This window comes from Thamnophis sirtalis, unplaced genomic scaffold (genome assembly GCF_051295495.1).
Source record: "Thamnophis sirtalis isolate CommonGarterSnake01/CBP01778 unplaced genomic scaffold, rThaSir2_p1.2 scaffold_6, whole genome shotgun sequence".
Taxonomy (NCBI): Eukaryota; Metazoa; Chordata; class Lepidosauria; order Squamata; family Natricidae; genus Thamnophis; species Thamnophis sirtalis.
The window spans coordinates 31,765,369-31,789,813 of NW_028261386.1; the positions used below are offsets into that span (position 1 = coordinate 31,765,369).

At 33.8% G+C, this 24,445-nt stretch overlaps 1 protein-coding gene across 6 annotated transcripts in view; it reads left to right on the forward strand.

The window, feature by feature from the left end:
- The first annotated feature begins 70 nt into the window (after positions 1–70).
- PPP4R3B (protein phosphatase 4 regulatory subunit 3B) overlaps positions 71–24,445 on the forward strand; it is a 44,038-nt gene continuing 19,663 nt past the window's right edge. For 2 of the 6 annotated variants that reach the window (XR_015696913.1, XM_087717509.1), the window contains exons 1-12: positions 71–485; positions 2,038–2,093; positions 5,850–5,948; positions 6,528–7,151; positions 13,824–13,901; positions 14,485–14,601; positions 15,069–15,164; positions 16,150–16,266; positions 18,326–18,475; positions 20,676–20,778; positions 22,225–22,263; positions 22,888–23,046. Coding sequence is in view for 5 of the 6 variants with exons in the window: in XM_087717509.1 (XP_087573635.1) it covers positions 344–485; positions 2,038–2,093; positions 5,850–5,948; positions 6,528–7,151; positions 13,824–13,901; positions 14,485–14,601; positions 15,069–15,164; positions 16,150–16,266; positions 18,326–18,475; positions 20,676–20,778; positions 22,225–22,263; positions 22,888–23,046 (1,780 nt within the window). In the remaining variant the exon portion in view is untranslated. The remainder of the gene's footprint in view (positions 486–2,037; positions 2,094–5,849; positions 5,949–6,527; positions 7,152–13,823; positions 13,902–14,484; positions 14,602–15,068; positions 15,165–16,149; positions 16,267–18,325; positions 18,476–20,675; positions 20,779–22,224; positions 22,264–22,887; positions 23,047–24,445) is intronic. The other 4 variants (XM_087717507.1, XM_087717508.1, XM_014055093.2 and 1 more) reach the window with 4 other exon arrangements.

Consider the following 24,445-nt stretch of genomic DNA (forward strand, 5'->3'; position numbering starts at 1 on the left):
TCTCAACCCCTTCCTCCTTCGCAAACTGACAGCCTTTTCTTTTGCTTCCCTTCCCGGCCGCCATAGCCCCTGCTAGTGGAGCCCGTGCAGGCCTTCCGTCCCTCTCCCTCCCCCGGCTAGGAGAGGAAGAGAAAGGAAGGGACGGGACAGGAGTCGGATTACAAGATGGCGGCTATGCCGCGGCGTTAGTGGCTGCTGCTGCTAGTTGGTACTGCTGAGGAAGAGGAGCGGCGACTCCGACCTGAACGTCATGAAAAGCGGCGAGTTAAAGGCCTCCTGAGTGACGCTCTCAGCCCCCGGCCGGTCCTTCCCCCGTCCCTTGCGATCGGGCCGGGGCCCCACCATGTCGGATACCCGGCGGCGGGTGAAGGTCTACACGCTCAACGAAGAGCGGCAATGGGACGACAGAGGCACCGGACACGTCTCGTCCACATACGTGGAGCGGCTCAAAGGGATGTCGCTGCTCGTCCGAGCCGAGTCGGACGGTGAGAAAGGGGAAGGGTAATGGCAGGCAGGGGATGGCGGCAGCTGCTAATCTCTCTGGGACAATAGAAGCCCAGCCAGGGGAATGGGAAACAACCCATGGGAGAAGAGTTCCGCCACCGCCACCTCACACGCCCTGGGCTGAGGCCACGGATTCCTTCCCGCATATGTAGGCTCTCTTTTATATTTAGGCGAAATCGTAGGGTCAGGTTATTGGACCTCCCTCACCCCAAATGTTACAGGCTCCCACCCCTAAAACCTTAAGCACTTTCCTGATAGTCCCCTGAATTCATGCATGTTATAGTTAGGGAACCTTACTGACTGCTTTAAGAGATTCATTTGTTCTAGTTGATTATAAAAGTTATTTGTCAGTGTTAATTGGGCGACTTTGGGGGAAAGATAGTAAATGAGATGTTAGGAGTGGGAAACATTAACTTCTAGAAAACTTTCAAAACTTTCATAATCCTAAGCTGGTAATTGTTACTCATTGAAGATGATCTGGCTAATGATTTTTTAATAGTCCTTTCAGAGTACAGATTTATACTTTCAGATACTACTGTATTAGCTTTTCAAATATGTCCCAGCACTCTGAGTTGGTTTTGCAATAGCGTTCCAGTTTTCATATTTTCTTACAATTTTACGGTATTAAGGGATTTGCTTATTTTCCATCATTTTACATCTAAACTTTATTTCCAGAAATTTAGTGAGTTTAATGTGGAGCAAAGAAAGTAGTAACATTTATGGTATTTAAATTTTAACATAATTATTTTAAGTATTACTTTTAGAGTGCTAGGACAAACTATAATTTTTCCCTTGGAAAAAAATGTACTTTGTGTTACTATATTTTCTATTGTTTAGAATATTGGGTACTTAAAATTCTTACATTTTAAACATTTATCCAATTTATTGTCTTGTTTTTTTGAGTGTGTCATAATATAGGAGATAGTATTTTAATAGAACCTAAAACTATATTTGAAGAAAGCAAAATATTCAAAATTGTCTCTAGTCATTAATTTGGCTGTACTAGTTGGTGAAAAGAAGAAAAATAAACGTTTGTACAAATTTTATATCCTGATAGAAAGCCTTTTTTCTGTTTCAGTAAAACCATGATAGTTTATTTTCAAAATTAGAAAATCTGTTTTTAGAAGAAGAAAATGTATTATTGTTGTTAATGAACAAGTGCTAACGTACTAAATAAATCTTGTGAATCTTGGAAGTGATTGCTTGAGAGCTGTTGCCATGAAACATGATTGCTTAGACACACTATATAATATATAAATTCAGATTACATAATTTAGCTTTGTAAATATGCTGTAATGTATGTTAGCTATCAAAGAAAAATAAGAACATGTTTTTCATAGCTAAATGAATTGTGCATAACTTGAGAAAAGCACACTACCATTTTGTCTTAAAATTCCCAGATTTGATCATTGTGTTTGCATAAAGGTTTTAGAATAAAGTACAGTCCTTAAAGTGGATAATTATTACTTAAGTTGCCTAAGACTTTTTTATTTACTTATTTAAGTTCTTGGTGGATTTTTTTCATCATTTCAGGTTCACTCTTGTTGGAATCGAAGATAAATCCAAACACTGCGTATCAAAAACAACAGGCATGTATTTTTTTTCTATATTTCAACTATGTTACTATTATTGAAAATACTATTTTAAAAAAAAGTCTGGCAACTGTGTTAACCATTGGACCTTTCATTGTGCTGGTTGGTCAACTAAGAGTTTTGTTATATATCAAAACCTGGCTGTCCACATACTGATAAAAGGCAAGCCACGGGCTATGTGTATATTAAATATTGGAGATTAATATATGAAAATACTATATTTTGCATTCACATTTTGGGACATTAGAAGCATACCTATATATCCTCTGAAACAAGGCTCCCCCTGCCTCTTAGTTTCAGATAGCCCCCACTGCTGTTTAGAAGATCCAAGAACAGCTGGCTCTTCACCCAGGTCTTTGCTGAGGGAGAGTGAAACCACTTGCTTCATCAAACTTGCCATCTTTTTATTTTTATGTTTTATTGGTTTTATTATAATTTCTTGCTTTTTGTGAGCCATACAGAATTATATGTTGGCAGCACCTTTGCTGAATTATCTGCCATTAGTTTTCTGTTTTCTGTCCAGCTTTAATAATACTATTTGGTGTTTTGTTTTGTTTTATCAATATATTAATTATTTATTTTGTAATGTACTACTTTACATTATATTACTCCATGATGAATGCAGCTATTCAGCTATTTATTGCAGCCCATATGGAAGTTCATCAATCTTCAAAGTTTGGTGCCAAGTATCTAGTAGGTTACAGTTTGGAGTGATGACTTGCATACATCTTGGTGGATTGCAATTAGCGCAAATCTCAAATTATTTCTATTTTATTCTAGTCATTAATGATGCCCTTTTCATTGCAATAGATTTCTAACAGATTCCATAAAATGGTAAAGTCTCTTTCAAGTCAAGTTATTTGTTTTTCCTCAGATACAAGGTACTTTCAAGAATTTTCTTCTGCACCGCAGTTGAAATACATCATTTTTTTCCCCATCTTTCTGATAGACTTAATTTAACCAATATGTTACAACAAATAAGTAGATTTTTTTTCTTTTCATGGCCATAGTATGCCTGTGAATTTTTGAGTCTAGAAAGATGTTCTATATCAATTTCTCTAATTATATGCATTGGCTGATATAACATTTTCACGTGATTCCTAAATTTCACATGATCACACAGATAACTGCATTAATTTTGAATTGCTGTTCACTTTTCAACAGATTCTTTTAAGTCTTTCCTAATTCCAAGTACCAAATACCATCATCAGCATATTGTTCATATCAGCAGTTGTTCATATTTCTCCCAGTAATTTTAATTTCAGTTGCTATTTCTTCTAGCCTGGCATTTCCAATGCTATATTCATAGTTTTTAGAGATCATCACAAGAGAATCTTGCTGACATCTAAAAATTCCGCAATCCTGAATATGCTCTGTAAAATGAAATGTTAAATTCTGCATGCAAGTTAAATAAACAAGGTGACAGTATAAACCTTGATATGCTGTTTTCCCAATATTCTATTCTGACTTGATTATTATGCAAATTCTTCCATAAACTGCATAAAATTCCCAGTGCTTTTGTTGCCTTTTGCTTTCCATCTTTCTTCAGCTACCGGTACTTTTATTATGTCTACAAACTTATCTTCTCTGACCTTTTGCCATTTTGAGATACTTTTATTTGTTTCATCTTTATCACTAATTTAACTCACATTCTATGCATAATCATATGAAATATTATTGAGATATCCTTTGAGTTTGATTCTTTAAGTTTTATTTTAAGTTAAATTATAATCTTGTAATAGATAACTTGGGATGTGAGCTTCAGTGAGATTAGGTCTTGTTTTTGCTGAATCAGTTGAGCCTCTCCAGCTGTACTTGGTGTCTTTTTAATCAAGTGGCACCCATGTATAAAGGTATCTTTTAGATTGTTGATAGAAGAAATTTCTTATAGCTACTAGGTTTTCTTGGCAGCTCTCTCCTGCTTTATCTTGTATGCCAAAGCCACTATTTCCCATTATTCCAGTTATTTCATTTCTAATTTAGCATTCCACCCTCCTATATGACATCTCCCTTTTTTAGTCTGATGTTAGCAAAGTGCTGCCATAGAACCCTTCCACTTCTTCGCTACTTCTTGTTTGAAACATAGATTTGAATCATTGCAATATCAGTTGATTTGCCTTGGACTCAAATTGAGATCATCCTGTCTTTTTGTTGTGTCTGAACACTAACTTTGATAACTTTTGTTAATTTTCACTACTCTGTTCTATGATGTTCAATAAATATATGACGTCCTTCTGAGATGAAATAACCCAGTTTAGTTCAGTTCACTAATTTCCATAATGTCAGTATTATATCTAGATATTTCTGCTTTGACAACAATTTGGTTTTGACATTCCACATACCGATGGGATGCATATTTATTTATTTATTTATTTATTTATTTATTTATTTATTAGACTTATATACCGCTTCATAGGGCTTTCAGCCCTCTCTAAGCGGTTTACAGATTTTTAGCAAATTGAGTCAGCAATTTGCCCCCACAGTCTGGGTCCTCATTTCACCCACCTCGGAAGGATGGAAGGCTGAGTCAACCTTGAGCCGGTGAGATTTGAACCGCTGAACTGCAGATAACAGTCAGCTGAAGTGGCCTGCAGTACTGCACCCTAACCACTGTGCCACCTCGGCTCTTCCGAGGTGGCACATATGTTTACTGTGTTACATTTTCCTTTTGCCATTGCCACATCAACACCTGGGTTCCTATCAACTTTTATCCAGCCACATCATAAATATCACTCAGAGCTGTGTGCTCTTTTCTAGTTGCTCCTTGGATACTTTCTAATCTGACAAGTTCATCTTCCAGTTTCATTTTGGCATTGTCTTGGTTATGAATATCTATTTGGTTTCCTTGATAGAATATTGGAGTGGATTGTCATTTCCTTTCACAGTAGATCATATTTATATTCCACTATATTTCCCTTTAACTGTATATGTGTATATATAGACATACATATACATACATACATACATACATACATACATACATACATACATACATATATTCCCCTCACTATAACCCTATTATAGTAATAAGAAATATAATCTGTCTAAAGTGTTTTTTTAAATTGCTTGTATCTTCCTTCAAAGTTGAATTCATACTTATTATATTATGAACAGCTGTTTACAGACTGAAAAAAGAATGCTGAATATAACCGATGCAGGACTTGAATACCCTTTCATTCTGTTACTCCACAGTATTTATATGGATTAAAATCACAATGCAGGACTTGTTGAAATGTGAAGAAAACTTTTCTTCTTTGTCTTCTGATGTATGCAAAGTATACTTTGCACACTATGATTTTTTTAAAATTCTAGCTTAGGATGTTATACAAATCCAAAGTATAATGCTTCAATCACAACGGTTTATTATAATGTACAAATCTAGTTCAGGTGAATAAAATGATAGCAATTAAATAGTGAACTTCTAAATATCTCCATAAAAATTGACATAGTGCATATTGTTTACCATCTTTCTAGTAAGATGCTTTTGTGGACTACAGCTCCTAATAAATGAGTGGTAGTGTGTGTATCAGGAGTTATCTATCCTACATTAAAAGTGTTTTTGAAAAGTTGTATGGCTAGACCTGGAGAAAAATATAATAGTGGTGGATCATCTTTCTCTTCCCTTCTTCTTCCCATATTCTGTTACATTTTGTACTGGTGGTTGAAAGTTATTTTCTTGATACCTAAACCTAGCTGTATGTTACATTTTTCAGTAGAGTCAAATAATAAATTTAATATTCCATTTTAAAATAGGATACTTTGATTGTTTGGTCAGAAGCAGAAAATTATGATTTAGCTCTGAGTTTTCAAGAAAAAGCTGGCTGTGATGAGATCTGGGAAAAAATTTGCCAGGTAAGGATTACATTTAAAGTTCTTAATTTTTTTTTAAATTTAAATTTGACTCTTCATAAACTTTGTGATTGAAATAATGTTCTGGTGACCCATTTAATTTTATCTTAATTTTTATAGTATGAATTACAAATTTTATTTTCTAGTTTAATTGATGTGCGATTTTTCAATGGCATTATTTAAAATATTGTTTCAGGACAGCTTTACATTTATATTTCTACAATGAAATTATTTTGAGGTTTGCAGTGACTGATTCTGTTGTATAACATCAATTATAAATACTATCATTAACTTTTACCCTTGATATTGCTCAGAAAAAGTGGATAGCTGTGATGGTTTACAGGAATATCCTTCTTTCTCCCTCCCTTACTCCTCCTTCATCAGCTGACATGATATAGCAACCTAAATATGGTGTGCAGCCAGTCCCATTTCACTGACAGTTCACAGAATGTCAGAACTATATTAACATATGATTTAGATATTTGGTAATAACATTGATTTTCATACTTTTCTCTCCTTGCCTTTAAAAATCTATAATATATGTCATAATAAGTCAATAATTATTAATGTTTTCGATTTTAGGTTCAAGGGAAGGACCCTTCTGTAGAAGTTACACAGGATCTCATTGATGAATCAGAAGAAGAACGCTTTGAGGAAATGCCTGAAACTAGTCATTTGATTGATCTCCCTACGTGTGAACTCAACAAACTCGAAGAAATAGCAGACCTAGTTACCTCAGTTCTTTCATCACCCATTCGTAGAGAAAAATTAGCCTTAGCACTGGAGAATGAAGGCTATATTAAAAAATTATTACAGCTTTTCCAACTTTGTGAGAACCTAGAAAATACTGAAGGCTTGCATCATTTGTATGAAATTATTCGGGGAATTTTGTTCCTCAATAAAGCAACTCTTTTTGAGGTGATGTTCTCAGATGAGTGCATTATGGATGTTGTGGGATGCCTTGAATATGACCCTGCATTAGCTCAACCAAAAAGGCATAGGGAATTTTTGACCAAAACAGCAAAATTTAAAGAGGTTATACCCATAACAGACTCTGAACTTAGACAAAAGATTCATCAGACTTACAGGGTACAGTACATTCAGGACATCATCTTACCAACACCATCTGTTTTTGAAGAGAATTTTCTTTCGACCCTTACTTCATTCATTTTCTTTAACAAAGTCGAAATTGTCAGTATGCTGCAGGTAAGTGAATTCAAAAGTCTAAAAGAGTTGCATTTTGAAGATTCTAAATATAATTATGATGCTAACCATAAAGCTTTTTAGTGTGCTGTTATTATTTACATATGCTCATTTACTAGTTCTGATAAATTACTTTTCACTATCACAGCATAATTTAGCTGTATTGTTTGTGTACTTGATGTATATTTCATAGACTGCATGAACACAGTAGATTTCTCTCAAACAAGATAGACTACACATAAGTTCTTACAAATGCTGTGAGATGTACATGGTTTTCTGACAGTTCTTTTATATTAGTTAGCATTGATGCTAGCTTTTAAACAGTTGTGTTAAACATGGTACTAAGAGTAAAATATTATCACAGATGTTTATAATACTACTATTTTCCCCCTGCCATCCATATACAGCAATATGTGAGCAGTGAACATTTTCTACAGGCTGCATGGAAAGGGTGTTAATTTTGTTAAAATTTACTACTTTAAAAATCAGTCATAAGGTTCTGAAGAGGAATCAAAAAATATTAAAACATACAGTAATTTCTACTGGTATACTGTAACCATAAAAAGTCTGAGGAAAAATCCTTTTGAAATAAAAGGAAAATAAATGTAAAATCTCCAGGCTATTGCCTTGTTCGTTGCAAATTATACTTATAAATATTGATATTGAGGTAAGAAAAATATACAGAACTGAGATAAACCCAGACAAGGGAGGTGGGAATATAGAAAGCTTCCTTTGGCACGTTACTTCGTCCATATAGCTCAATCTTACATAGCCTAATTGGCAACAACTCCAAAGGATTTTAGGGATCTCCTACACTAAGATCTTTTTATCTTCATTGATGATCCACAGGTTGGGCTCTGTGTCTCTCTGCATATAGAGAATGTATATACCACTGATCTCTCCATCGTTACCTGATAGTTTAAACATTCTATTTCTATCGGTCTATAATTGGCGTAATTTATTTTAAATTCAACATCCCAAGAACCTTATGTATGCAAAATGCATCTAAGCTCTTGTTGGACTTCCCATTTATTTCAGTTGTATTGTTGACAGTAAATATATTTGGAGGAAAAGCTCGCTTCAGTTATGGTGGTAGTAAGACATATACACCCAACATATTTGCTAGTAGTTGTTTCTTATTTTGATGAACCTGATGAAGCAGATTAGGATGACAACATTTTGTAAGTATTTTATTGTCCCTTTTTGCCTCCTAAATGGCATCACAGGTGCAAATCTGGATGATAATGCTGAATTATATTTATATTGAGGTAGTTCTAAAAGGTGTTGTGATGGTAGCAGTGCCAAAGTTTAGCTACTGCCATAGCTATTGGCTGTTTGTTATACAGTTAAACTCTGTGTAAAATTTGTCAAAGATAGCTGGATAGAGTTTGCACTCCCACTTCCTTAAACAATAGTTTCAATTAAATTCAGTGTGAACTATTTTGAGTCCAATGAAATCCAGCAGGTTCACTAAAAAGGAAGAAGTGGACTGAATCTTCTTAAGACTGCTCAGATATGTGTTGTGATTAATTGATTAAGTAAACAATTATATGAGCTAGTACATTAAGAATTTTCTGGAATTGTTCACCTGATATTTATTTATTTAAAGAATTTTTACCATAGTGTTCGGCAAAAAGACTCTTAGAACTGCTAGCCTGATATAGTAAATACAAGTTAATCCTTGTCCATAGGCTTACAGTCAGAAAAAGACAACATAAAATGAAAAATGGAGAGAGGTGGGAAGAGGGGGGGAAATAAACTTTTGGTGTTTTAAAATAAACAGTAGCCCTTATAAAAACCAATTGGAAAAGAGCTGAGGAAATAAGAAGTTGAACTGAGTTATTATTGTAAGTATCCTCAGTCTGATTATAATATTCCATTATATGCTTTTACTTCTTCTCAGGTTTATTTTCTTTTGTGCATGTATGCATGTTCAACATGTCATAGTGGGTGACTGAAGGAAGAAGTTGAGTTGAAGCTAAATTGGTGAAGGTTTAAATAGGAATAAAAAAACTTGCTTTGTGCCAAGTGAAATCACTGGTTTACCTAGATCGGTATCATCTGGGTTAATGGATAATGACTCTTTTGAGTTTCAGATAGATTATTTTATAAAATTGCATAGGAATTGAAAATGGATATTTTGTATGCAAAGCCTAATTAGAGCTTTCAAAGAACTTTTAGAGAATGAAGTTTTCTGCATTTAGCCTTTGAATGAGGTTCTTGATGCCTTGCTCCAAAAGGGTATAAAGACTTGGAGAAAAAATAAAACTTACTTAGTGTTGTGAAATTAGTTAAATGCTTTTATTGTAATTATTCAAAATGGATTTAATATTTTCACATCAGTTACAGCAGAATGACAGTTTTACAACTCTGGGGATTCACTGAAGAATTAAAGGAATGGACAAAATGCAACCTGAGATTTCAGATTGGAGTGTTTGTTTAACATTGTAACATGAAGAATTAAAAACTAGAAATCATTTTGCAGTTATTCCTTCTGAATAACAAATGACGGTCGTACTTAATATTAAATCTGGTGATGCAACAAATGCTGCTTTTAAAAAACTCATTTATCATTCATTCTACTATAATTCTTGGATTAGCTTATTTTAAGTATATGATAGTTTAGTAATCAGCAGATAAATTGTAGTTCATTTAGTACAAGGTCACCAAAATAAATTGGACTACAACATTTTAGCATGTACTGATAACCTGAATTCTGAGCATGATAAAACATAACTTTAAAAATATTTAGATTGCTTGATTTTTCAGATCATTTGGTCTTTTTGCATCAAGCTGTAGTGACAATGTTTTGTCAGGATTCTCTTCAACAAGCTATTGATGTTGTGTCCTTCAGTTTGCAATTTAGTCCTTAGTAGCTATTTTTACCTGTGTAATAGTTATTTTTGTTTTAGTTAAAGCATTCTGTTGAAGTATCATAAAGCCATCTGAGCTGAATTGGCTTTTTCAGGGTGGTGTCTTACTGCTCTTAGGTAACATTTTAATGAAGTTTTAGATTTGCAGATATTTAATATTGTGTTTAGTTCTTGATTTCTAAGATTTGATTTTAATAATGTTGCAGTACTAATTGTGATAAACTGAATATGTGATAAATGTATTGTAAATGATATAGAGTAGACAATTTTTTAGTGTTATAGTGTTGCCTTTCTGTTCTTCCCTTTCCACCCACTCACATTTTCAAAGAGCATGAGCCACGTAAGATAAATTTGTATACTTGTCAACAGCTATGTTGTGGAAACAGGTCTTCTTTTTTTCTGGCCAAGTTAACACTACTGCAACAATACAAAATTGTGTGTTTTGAGTTTTGTTACTTCCTGCTCAACAAGACTGCTTCAGAAAGGAAAAAAAAGTTGGATGAATCTTTTTGTTACCTGGGAGTATGAACAATATTGGAGTGGCAATGAACTATGTACAGTACACATAGCTAAAACCTTTTAAAAAAACCCAAAGCATTCTGCAATTTGTAGAGAAATCTGTAGTACATTGGCCCCTTATATTGTATATAAGTAAATAGTCATTCAGAAGCAGTAGGATTCATAAAGATGCTTCAATTCAAAGTCTAGAAATCCAGATCCAAACAAATTCTGAACAGCAATAAAGTTAAAGCAGTTTTCACGATGCAGTTTCATCTTGAATTTAGCAACTAAGGAGATTTAACTTCTACCCGTCTCTTCCTTATTAAGTTAAAATATTTTCCTTTTGTGATGAAATGATGAAATTAAAGCTCATTTTACTGTGATTACTGCAAAACATTGGCCTAGTGGAGGATAATAAACTTTTTTTAATTAATAAATATATTTTTTACAAGCAAAAAACTGAATAACCAAAATATTTTAAGCTTATGGTTTACTTCTTAATAACAAGACAACATGGCTATATATTTAGAAGCATGATCTGTAACTAAAATAGAAATAATCTATTAATGTAATATGATATGATGTAAAGTTATAGAGCACATTTTGTCTTTTGGTGGTACAGTATTAACTGATCTATAGAAACTATAACACATGCTTAACAACTTCACACACAAACTACTGTTAATTATATTATTAACTGTGTAGCCAAGAAGCAAGAAAGAACAGACTGTACCTTCAGAATTTCTTTTCTAAAAATATCAATTTGAGTTGTGCAGTGTTCTTCAAAAGGTGGGGGAGCCACAATAATTATCCTTTGTGGCAACTAGTTAGAAATTCTAGGCTAGATATTTTGATAAAAGGATGTGTCATGGGTATGAGGTTTTTGACACATATTAACTATTAATTGGGGAGGGAATATTTAGAAACGCAGCCTACTGACTGCAGTAGTCATGACTGTTTTGCATGACACATTTCTCAGGAAACAACACGACATTAACTAATTTGTAAACTTATTGTTGAAGCAGGAAGAATGAGAAAGAAGAACATTTGGGAAATGTTATAGTGGGGAAAAGGAAATAGTGATTTATTTTTTGTGGTACTATCTTCCCCAGTTCCAAAGTATATTTCACCTGCATCTGTTTGGCAGGATTATATTGATTTTGTGCCTACAACAGTAGCATAGCTATAAATGTGGAGATGGGCAGGTTTGATACTCTAGAAAAAATGAGAATAATTTATTTTTTTATATATACCTAATTAAAATATGTTAATTACAAGTAATCATGTGCCTTCATTTAAGAATAGACAGTTTGTGATTATTTCAATTGTGCATTATATTTCTTCCTCAAAATCTTGGTATAGTCTCTACAAGTTAAATTCCCAATACATGTTACATTTACTACTAGAACTATCAAGACATTTAATACAAATCACTATTTCTAGATATTCTATACTAGTGTTGGTTTGGTATAGAATAAGTATCAACAGGAATGTGCTGGAAACCGGAAGACTAGCTGCCCAGTGTGCATGCGCATCAGCCACCTGATTTTCCGGTTTCTGGCACACAGGCCTGCGTGAAGACCAGCTGGTTGGTGTGCATGCATGTGCCAGGAACTGGAAGATCATCTTACCTCCCGTGTGAAGACCAGCTGGCCAGCGTGCTGGAACCCGGAAGAACAATGGGCAAAGGCTCGCGTGCCCAGAGAGATACCTCTGTGTGCCACTTCTGGCGTGCATGTCATAGGTTCACCATCACAGTTCTATACCTTTGAGATAGGGTAAATCAATTGTGAGAATACTTAAGATTAGTAAAATAACTGTTGAACCTGCATTTTCCTTTGAAAGTACAGGTCTTAGGAAACTGCTATATCCATGTCCACATTTATTTATTTTTAGGATTATTTTGTACAGTTCCCAAATGATAGGCACCTTTGAGTGCTTTTTTTAGTTTTTAAATTCTTTACAATAAATCTATTGGCTGTATTGGTTAAGAGCCTTGCTACATTTTTTTTTGCTTGCTTCAATGTTCTTATTTTAAGATGCCTTAACCAAGGATTATATAATTCCCGTAATTTTCTACTAGTTTGATTGATGTGTGGAAACTACAGATCAATACAAGAAAAGAGAGCAGCTTTGAGGGAAAAATTGAATTAACGGTTCAGTTAGGCTCCTTTGGCAGTCAACCCTATCAGTCATCAGGGTGGATAAAAATGATGATTTTTTTTTTAATGAAAACAGATTTTTTTTAAAATTAAATCGGATTTTTTTTAAATCTTTATTTTAATATAATGCTTTTGGGGTAAAAATCTATCTAAAGATAGTTTTCTATTTAAGATACATTAATAATTTAGTTTATTCAGCATGAAATGGAGCTTAGTTATGTAGCATAAGGCTGTATATTCTGCAATATTGGGCCTGTCGGTGAGTCAACTGCGGGTCAGAGGAGGAGCTGCTGTGGGACAGAGATGACAGTTGCCCTTTAAAAATCATGTTTTAAATCAATTTGATTTAAATCAAATACACTCTGCTATCAGTTTTCTGAATTCCAGTTTGAATTTGGAAACAAATGAGACTTGTGAGAGGAGAATCTATTTTAGAATGAAAATACAAAGTAGTAACGATATGAGGACCTTTCCATCTTTCCCCCCTTCCCTCAATTTCTGAAGCACACAATTTTAGGGCTAGGGAAGTCACAATAGCAATTCTTACCTATTTGTTTAAAAGAGTGATGAGGCATAAAATAGGCATTTAGTTCAAGCTTATTCAAAAATCAGAATGGCTCTCCTTGTAACCATATTACTGCTGCCTGTCTCCATCATTTTATACATGCCACAGAAAGTCTGAAGCAGGGAGGTTAGGTTACATTCTTAAGCTCTTCAGGCAGTTTAGAACCCTGCTTTCTCTTGCCATTCTAGTTATTTAACTAGAGATAGTAATAGGTGATAATGATATCAATTTCAGTAAATTGTGGCTATTTGAAAATATCTTAAGCTAACTACTTGTACCATTGCAGAGTAAACTGATCTTCATGATTTGGAGTATTACTTATTGTTAATTACAATATTATTCACCTGCAGAACAATTTTACATCAAATGAAGCATTTACAATTGTAAATTGTAAATTTAACATTTACAATGAGACCGAAAACAACATTTGTAAAGCTGTGATATGAAATTATAGAAAAATAAAACATAAAAATGTATAGCACATAAAATAAACTAATTGGAGAAAAATATTTTACATTCTAATTCTTAAAATAGTGAGCTTTGTGTTAAAACTATACATTACAATATTCTACAGGAAGATGAAAAGTTTTTGTCTGAAGTTTTTGCACAGCTAACTGACGAAGCTACTGATGATGACAAAAGACGTGAACTGGTAAGTTCATTTGTAGATTTAACTCTTCTGATTGTTTATAGATTTTCCATGTGTGGAAAGATTATACTTATGACTGCTTTATTTTTTTTAATTTATTACATTTTATAACTGTCCATGTCCCTCAGAGAGGGACTCTGTGTGAGTGCCTATAGCATGACATGGCACCCAAGACTTCTACATTGGTTTGGTTTCATTGTTTTTGGGCTGATTTACAGAAATGTGAGGTCAACAAATAAGTAGTTCTGTAGCTTTGTCACTATTTTTAATTCAAAATGTTGGAATAAGTAGGTTCCTGTGATTCATAACACATTAAAAGCATAAGAAACTTTTACTGAATAAGATAAGTATTTATTCAATAGTTTCAGATACCAATTGGGTCTAAAAAGAATATTCTGATATGATTTGGGGAAGAAATGATGAAAAAATAACATTTCACTAAATTAGGACTTTTACCTATATTTCTTTTAAAAATGTATACTCTTTTTGCTGAGTATGGTGCCAGACAATACAGGTTCTGTGCTCATTTAAACTGTCAGCAATGTATTTTTTTCCTTATATAAATCTTTTCTTTCACTTGGTGCAGGTTAATTTTTTCAAAGAGTTCTGTGCATTTTCTCAGACGTTACAGCCTCAAAACAGAGACACCTTTTTCAAAACGTTGGCAAAATTAGGAATTCTTCCTGCTCTTGAAATAGTAATGGTAAGTTGAATTCCAGGCAAGGCATGTTGTACATTTGCTTATAAGGATTTCGTTCTCAAGTGTATACTTATTATTTGAAACAGATACAGAGATACTCTGCATATTTGCATATTATATACCCTGCATAAATGTTGGGGTAGGATGAGAAGGATGAGAAATTTAATGATATTGAATGCTTAATTTTGATGATTTTTAAAAGTTATTTGGTTTTAATAGATGTATTTACTATATTAAGCTGATTTTATTGATGCTTTAATTTTATTTAATTATTGAATTTATTTGCCACCCATCTCATAGCAAATGATTCTGGGTATTTGTTGTTTGGAAGCCTCCAAAAGTTTAACATAAGATAGATGGTTATATAATGTATAAATAAATAAATATTTACATGCTAATTTAAATACTCAACAGACATCTGAACTTTGACTCTAATCTCTCATAATAATTAAAATGTACCTAATATGCAGTGTATGTGTGGATATGCACATCAAATTGGGGGAACATGTTTGAAATGCCAGCCTAACAATTTATATCAGATCAAGAAACTGACTCCACAGAAAGCGGTAAAAACTATATTTTATTATATTTTATTAACAGTAAAGAATCTTTGCTAAATTGCTTTTGTTTTACCTTTTCTCCCTTTGATACCCCACAGTCAGGGAGCCTGGGGCTAAAAAAAATGCTTCTTCCCTTGTTTCTGAGTCATTATGAGTTATTGCCATAAGGTGTTCTGTTGAGATTTTTTTTATTTTTTTTTATTTTTTGCAGGGTAGTTCACCATTGCTTTCCCTGACGCTCTCTATTTATCTGTGTGGGCTTGAAACTAACATATGGTTGATTAATTGTATAAAGCCAGACACATTAAAAGTCAAAATCACAAAACTGGCTGATTTACTTTGGCCATGTCATGCATGCAAATAGAAGTCAGTGATGCTAGGAATGGTTAGTAGAACAAGAAGAAGAGGCAAGCAAAAAACATACCGGCTTGATAACATCAGAACTAATAGAAAGATGAACATCCAACAACTAAAAAAGTCACGCTTTAGAGGGTAACATGGAGAGCACCTGCCTATAAAGTCTCCAAAAGTCAGACATGGCTGAATGGTTAAAAGAACTGTTTCTATTAATAGTTTCTGAGTATTCCCTACAGGGCCATCTTCATGGCTCTCTACATACATACATGCATACATACATACATGATAAATATTTTATTTGTTCTAGAAATAAATTATTTTCAGTAATAATTATAAATTGAATAGCAAAACAAGCTCAACTTTATGCCATATAAGGAATTTTAGATGGGTAGAGCAAGTTATAACCACTTATGGAAGACCTTAGATTCAATGTATATATATTTATATAAGTTTTATAGCAGGATGGCGGCCCCCCAGTCTTTAGATCCAATCTGATTGCCTCATACTATCTTGAATTAGTTCCTTCCCCCCCCCCCCAGTATTTGAGGTCTTCATTTCATTTGAATTTTTCTATAAAGTTAATTTTCTATCAAAAACATTCCAATATAACTAAGTGATCTGGTTTTTATTTCAGGGTATGGATGATTTACAAGTTAGATCTGCTGCTACAGACATATTTTCTTATCTGGTAGAATTCAGTCCATCTATGGTTCGGGAATTTGTAATGCAAGAAGCACAACAGAGTGATGATGTAAGAACCATGCAACTTTCTTACAGATATATATTATATCCATAAGTAAAGATAGTGGCCATTTCTAGAATCAAAGTTCTAGTTCTGTCAAACCAAAGTATTTATTCTCTGTGTAACCTTGTTCTTCCAACTCCTAAAAACATAAATTTGTTGTCTCAACAACTTTCTGACATGCTGTGATTCTGCTTCTGGAAATCAGATGCAAAATATGGATTGGAGGGCTTAGTAGTTAATTTTACCTCCTTGATTTACTAATGTGCAAGCATGAAATGGAAATGTGAAGCCCACTAAATAATTGTATTGTATATAAATTTAGAATGCATTTGGCTGTATTTTTGAATAATAATTTTAACTGTTTTATTTGTATATTAATGGTTTTGGTTTAATTATTTTGTTTGGTTTTATGTTTTTAATGGTGTACGCACATGCGCTCATGTTCATAAGCATGAGATGAGTAGCTGTATGAATTAAATAAATGACATATTTTTAGATACATTTAATTAATAATACAAATGTCCCAGAAAATTTCAAGAAGCAAGAACTGAACTGATTGTTCTAATAGTTTAGTATTTCTTTTATCTACAATTTTGTTCCTATGTAATGAAATCCGAAGCTTACCCCACCATTGTTCTGAATAACCTTAGGCCCCTCCCTACTTCATGTTATTACCTTCTTCATGTTATTATCATGTTCCAATCATGTTACTATACTCTCATTATCATCCCAACTGGGCTGCTGTTTTAAGTCTTCATGCAGAGTTTTGAAAGTGAGGGACTATTTGGGAAGAAACATAGAGGTCCTATTTGCCAATAAACAGATAGGCTTTCCAACTATATTGATTCGGATGGTGGTTCTTTGCAGGGTGATGCTCACCCTGAAGATCAGGTCCATATCAAGGGGTCCTCCTGAACCTATAGCTACTGCTGGTGCTTTAACAGAATGCCTTAGCCAGCGGGACCTTTGCCCATTTTTAGTTCGTGCATCAGTAATGTATCCTAAAATACAGTGACGATTACCATGTAGTTTGACTGTTGCAATGCACTCTATGTAGAACTTTATTTTAAGACTGTGGAATGCACCACCATATTGCTAGCAGCTCAAATCTGCATTGCAGAATAATACAATTTTGTGGTCACTGCATTGGTTGCCAAAAGGCTTCCTGGCCAATTCAAATTGTTGATTATTACCAATTATGATTGCAATTACATTTGTAATTACAATTGTATGGAACTGAATCAAACCAAACAGGATTCTATTTATCCTGTATAGTCCAAAAAGAGGGTGTCCTCTGGATTCTGTCCCTACAAAAATATGAGGGGTGTGAGCCACAAGTGTGACTTTTCTATGAATATCCCGGTGTTATAGAAAATGCAACCTTCAGTAGTCATGTGGCCACTTTTTGGGTGCTCAATAATCAACCATTTATAGCTGTTTGCAGGGATCCCATAGTCACGTGACTGCAATTTACAACATTTTCCTGGAAACTGGTGTTTATTTCCAATTTCTGGCAAAAACAAATGACCCAAAGCAAGTGATGGGTTTACTTAACAACTGCTGGGTTCACAATAAACAGTACCAAAAAAAAAGATTGTAAAAATTGGTCACAATCACATAATAACCCACATAAGGATCGTCACAATTTACAATTATAATTGTAGACTCAATTACAGTCATGAGGACTATTTGTAGGTATCTAGGGAAACAAATAGGGTCAAGAGAGTAAACTTCATCAATATACAGCAGGGGTGCCAAACTCGCATCGTCACAGTGGCGTCACGTGTCATATCTGGACTTTTTTCCCCTTTGCTAAACCGGGTGTGGGCAGCGCGTGACACATCTGGCCTGCCAGCCACGAGTTTGACAACCCTGATGTATAGTGTTCATTTCACTACAAGGTTATTTTAACACAAAATTTCCAAAAACATCTCCTGTAATAAATTTTTGCCAAATTGTTATCTTTAGGCAGAATATGGGTGCAAAATATTGGAGAGCTATGAAGTTTTAATATCACTGTTAATTTTTTGAAAGCAAGACATAACTTGTTTTTGGTTTTTTACAGGATATTCTCCTCATAAATGTAGTCATTGAGCAAATGATTTGTGACACTGATCCTGAACTTGGGGGTGCTGTTCAATTAATGGGCCTCTTGCGTACTCTAATTGATCCTGAGAACATGTTGGCCACAGCTAATGTAAGAAAATGGAAAGGGGTAAAGAAACTTTACTGTCTAAAAAAACATAGTTAATAAAAACTTTAAGCATACTTGTTAACTTTTGAAAAACGGCTTAGAACATTTTACATTTTGAGCAAATATTCTTTGAAATGTTTTTCTCTGTAGCTTTATTTTTCAAAATAATCCACATAGCATACTGCCAATCTATATTATTGCCAGTATACAGAGACTTCAGAAGTTTGATTCCTATGTTTACAGATCAGTTATTTCTTTGATTATAAATCATGTTTGGGTGATGCAACTCTTCCATAATAATGTCTCCTGTCCATGAGCCAAAAAGAAAGAAAGTTATATCTGTGAGCACGGATTTTGTCATTGCCTACAGACCAGGGTGCTACATAATCTTGTCAGTAAATATTTTAAAATATATGCAGTATTTACAGTAGAAATAGTTTGGGATTTTAATGTAAAAGGCACCAATTCTACTCCTTTCAGTAGTCCTTTGAGCAAGCTAAACTGTGAGGTATAATTGAATAAAAGGTACCAATGAGATCCATATCCAAATAGGAATTTGAAAATGGATTTCCCCAGATCCAGTCCAAAATTTGAATTACTACATGACATTTACTATCTCTATATAGTAATCCATTGAAAAGCTAAGGAATAAATAAGATAATTTTAACAGAGTTTAGCTGATATTTATCTTTACACAAGTTGACAACCAATTATGCAGCAGGGCTTCTCCTTTACTTCTATTCTGTACTTCATATATGGTCTCAAATTTACATCAAGGATTTCCTAAAGATATGGAAGTGGGGTGCATAGCAAATAAGTTTTATAGTAATATTGGCAGTTTAATTTGTGAATTTCTGCCAGTATTATGGTTTGTCAGCCAGATGTTTAGACTGGATTTGATATTTTTATCTACCTTTTGAGGCTTCTCAAGGTCTTGGAATAGGCTGGTGTTGTTCAGTGATGTTAAATTTATCATCACAGCATGTAAGCTATTCCAAATAAAGTTGCAATTGACTAATGGTGGCCTTGTCAATGCTGATGATGTTCAAGGGGTACTCAGATTTCATTCAAGGTGCCTATCATATTTGTTTCCTTTTGCCACAGCCAGTCTACTTCTATTAGCAGGTCTTTGAACATGTAGTCCTTGACCTATGACCACAATTGAGCCCAAAGGTTCTGTGACTAAGTGAGATATTTGTAAAGTGAGTTTTGCCTCATTTTACAGCCTTTCTTGCCACAGTTGTTAAGTGAATCACTGCAGTTGTTAAATTAGTAACAGGATGTTAAGTGAATCTGACTTCCCCATTGATTTTGCTTGTCAGAAGGTTGTATCTGTCATAAATAACTTGAGTCAGTTGTCAAGCATCTGAATTTTTATCATGCAACCATGGGAATGCTGTAGTGGTTATAAGTGTGAAAAATGGTCATAAGTCACTTTTTTCAGTGCCGTTGTAACTTTGAACATTCACTAAATGAACAAATGTAAGTCAAGGACTACGTGTATTTTGAGATTTTCTCCAATTCTTCTATGCTGCTGTTTCTGGGTACTACCATGTCCAGACTTCTTGTCAACAGTTGTAAATCTGAGGTTTTACTTGTCAGATGCTTCTGTGTTTGAATTCTAAACTCCTGGAACACATTAATTTCTTCATTTTCTATTACTTTGTCTATTTGTGCTCCCATCAGTTCCTGCTTGCAGTCAAATAGAACTTCTTGTAGATATTCCAAGGCATCATTGTGGCTATATTATCATGACGTTATGTGCAGTCAGCCTGTGCAACCTTCTTGGCGTTCCACTATTTCTTTAGCTTCTTTGCAGAGGCAGAATTTATATCTATTGCATCATAATAATAACAACAACAATAATAATTTAATCCTTTGCGTTATGACATTTTCAAGATGGCTTGCACACTGTTTTAAAGTAGATGATTGTAGTGTAAAGAGTTAGTCAGATAAACAAATGAATTTATCAAAAATCACAATGTAAGAGCCTGAGATGTTTTTTTTTAATTGTACCAAAATAATTAATAATTTTTGCATAAAAATAAGTAATTGAAGTGTTTGAGCGTAGAACAGACTATCTCATATCAGAAAATGGGAACACCAAAATGATACTTAGATTGAAATTAGACATTGAGTAAAATGACTGATTCTATTTGTGAACTTCATAACTTCAAATATTTTTACAGTATTGTTAATATATTGCATATTTATGTTCCAGAAAACTGAGAAAAGTGAATTTCTAAATTTTTTCTACAATCATTGCATGCATGTTCTCACTGCTCCACTTCTGGCAAATACATCAGAAGATAAAACTGACAAAGGTAAAAATATTTCTTGCTTTCCTTTGTTATTCTTATTCCGGATCTATGCTTGCTAAAGTTAGTAACATAATTATATATTATGAATTTTGAATTGGACAAAATATGTATCATGTTTCTATAAACACTTTTAATATCACCTTCTCTTAAAATACAAGTGAAATCTTCTTCCCATCCTCCATCTCTTATCTATAAATCCATAAAAACTTATCATTTCAGTTGTGATGTCAGCATGTCTACTAAGAGATATCAGATATAATAACGTATTTATTTTAAGCTTGATTAAATAATCCAACTTTATATTCCTTTATTTGTAAGAATCCTGATCTTTAGTACATTCAAATAAGGTCCTGTAACTTCATTTGTTTTCATTTGTTATTTCTCTCTTCTCACAAAATTCTTCAAAGCTTTAACAAACCTCTTTTGCAAATCCAATACAGGAAAATTATCCTGACTTTGTTTTCAGGTTTGGGGTGAATGCATTAATGGGGGCCCTCATTTGATTTGATTATTTTAGTCCAGGCTGCCTGTAAGGTTGTATGCTTCTAACTTTTTTATTGCTTTGCATTTCTATTTTTAAGCTGCCAGAAGTCTGTGGGAGTGGCAGCTATGATAAATTTTAACAGTAACAACAACATATAAAAAGGGTTTTTTAATTCAGTAACTGCCAGGTGTGAAAGACAAGGACCATACATGAAATTCCAATTATTGGAATTTCTGATTTATTGCTCATGCCTATGCACAGGAATATTCTCAACTAATGACTAGTACCTGCTAGGATTTCATGGTGCATTGGACATAGTACATTTGTGGCTACATAGGGATTCTTGGCTGATCTATCTTTTGATCCCCGACCCCAGGCTGTGCCACTCCTTCTACAATAACATCTTTATTGAGATATATTGCACATATACTGATTAGAAACCAGCTCAGTATCTAGATTGCAAACCTAAAGGTGAAACAGTTTGAATTCCCACAGTGAGGGAATGGATTGACAAAATGTCGGAACTGGCAGAAATGGCAAAATTGACTTATTTCCCTAGGGAGAAAAGAATGTCCTTTTTTAAAAAAACTGGAAACATAACATGATGATTTGTGGATTTAATGATTGAAAAAGATGAAAATTAAACAAGGGGCTGAGAGAATTTCTCGAATAGTTAAGAAGAAAGATTGATAATGGATTTATTAATATCTGATGGAAAAAAAATCTACTAAACATCTACTTTAGTTTCTTTAGCTTTTTCTTTTTTTTTTTTTTTTTTTTTTGCATAATTTTTTTCTTCTCTTTTTTCTTTAGTAGATTTGTTTCTTGCGTGTAAAGGAAATCTAATTAAAAAGAAAAAAAAGTTTCCAGCTCTGAAATGAGTTATATTTCTTAACTAAAATATTTTTTCTGAACCATAGATATTAAGTAGGGAACTTACACGTTTATTTTTATTTTTTTGAAAGATGCTGTAGTTGCGAACAAGAATAATACCATTTGCCCAGGTAGGTGAAAATTATTCTGCATAATATATGTAGTCTTTAAATTACTTAAAATGATACGCAAGATTATGTTCTAAATTTTAGATTGATATCTCCTGTTTCTCCTCGTTTGGAAAGGAAAAAAGTAACTCACAGTGCAATTTTCATATTATGTGTCAGCTGACATGTGGGAGAAATTAACGACTGTGCTCTACCTTTAAGCAAAATCATTGTTGGTGTTTTAAATTTTAAGAATATATTTGCTTTCTACCATTTTTGCTGTTATGATCTCCCTAGAATACAGTAACAGAATAGTAGTTTGTCAGGATGGAGTTCTGTTACAGATCCATAGATAGATTTTTTTCCCTTGAAAATTATCAGAACCTAAGAATTACAGAATCTGTAACTGGTATAGGGAATAACAATTATCTATGCTTGACAATTTCTTAATTATGATGGCAAGCTGTTTAAAGTAATGGTATTTTTAGAATCCCTGCTTGTGCATTAAGAACCTGTTTTAAGGTAGTGACTAATTTAGCTGTCTGTTTGCATTACAAAAACTGACTTCATTAGAAGCCATATTTCAGGAGTAATATTTGTGTAATTCTTCATAGGGTTGTCTGAGTCTCCGTTTTGTTTATTTTGCAGATAACTATCAGACAGCACAGCTGCTTGCTTTAATTTTGGAGCTGCTTACTTTTTGTGTGGAACATCACACTTATCACATCAAAAACTATATTATGAACAAGGACTTACTGAGAAGAGTTTTGGTCTTGATGAATTCAAAACACACTTTTTTGGCACTGTGTAAGTAGCAGCAGAATTTTCTTTAAAGATACATTTTATTTTTATTTAATAAATTTATATGCCACCTGTCTCACTGTCAAATGACTCTGGGTGGCTCTGCATGTTGTTGAACTAGTTCAAATCTATCCTGAACAAATGAATAGAGAAATACTATTGAGAATAATTAAAAAATGCTTTAAGCAAGGACCTGGTAAATCTCAGTAATTAAGGTGGGATAATTGTCTGTTTATAGTCTTGTCAGTATCATGATCTATAGAATCAGCAAAAAATGTGCAAAATAAGAGAAAGCAGACACTTATAAATCAAAATTAAATATATCTCACTACATAATAGAATTGAGGGGAGGTTACATATCATTTATTTTTCCTTTATTCAGCAATCCAAAATCTAGAAAAATTCCACTAACTTGAATATGTTTTAAGACAGGGGTGTCACCTGACCTATTAGGATTTTTGCCCCCTTCGCTAAACCAGGCGTGGGCGTGGCCAGCATGTGACGCATCCAGCCCACGGGCCAGGTGTTTAGCAGCCCTGTTTTAAGGCATCAAATCACTTTTCTAAATTTTCTCATTCCCAAGATAAATTCACATCCTCATGTGAATCAAAATTTCAGAACATGATATTGGGGATAAACTGAATACTTCTAGTTTGCACCTTAGTTTATTTGGCCCAGATTTTAAGATGTGCTATTTTAGTTCCTTCTACAAGTGTTTCAGGAAGTATTTTGGGGTTTCATTAGTCCAGTGTGGATAAAACCTTACTCATAAAGACAGTAGATTCACAATTGAGTAAATATCCTTGTATTCAAAGTTGCAATGCTTAATGAAATTGACAGAAGAACTTGAAACTTTTGATCAGTGTTCTTCTCTTCTTGTGGCTTGTTCAGGACAATTGCAGGTTGTATTTGGTCTTAATAAATGTCATCATATTATCAATCAAAAATTAAATTAATAAATTATATTTACAATGAAATTGATCATATAATATAATATGCCCATCCTCTCCATATATATAATTAAAAATAATAGTAAAAATCTAAATCCCTTTATGTCTTGTTATGAAAATTAAACATTGCCACCACCACCCCCAAATGTTTCCTAATTCCCACTAGATGGGCAGTGAGAAGAAGTGAGCAAAGGAGACAGAGAAGCTGACACTGAAATTTCAAAATGGGAATTAAAAAAAAAATCCAAATACTGGTTTTCATTATTTATTTGTTTACATCAGGGGTCCTCACACTTTTTCACCAGGGGGCTGATTCACAGTCCATTACACTGTTGGGGGGATGGACCGGCTGGGTGGGCTTGACTGGGTGGTCATGTGACATGGTGGGCGTGGCTAGGTAGTCTTGTGCCTGGGTGGGCATAGCCAATTTGATTGGTCTCACCCTTAGGAAATTT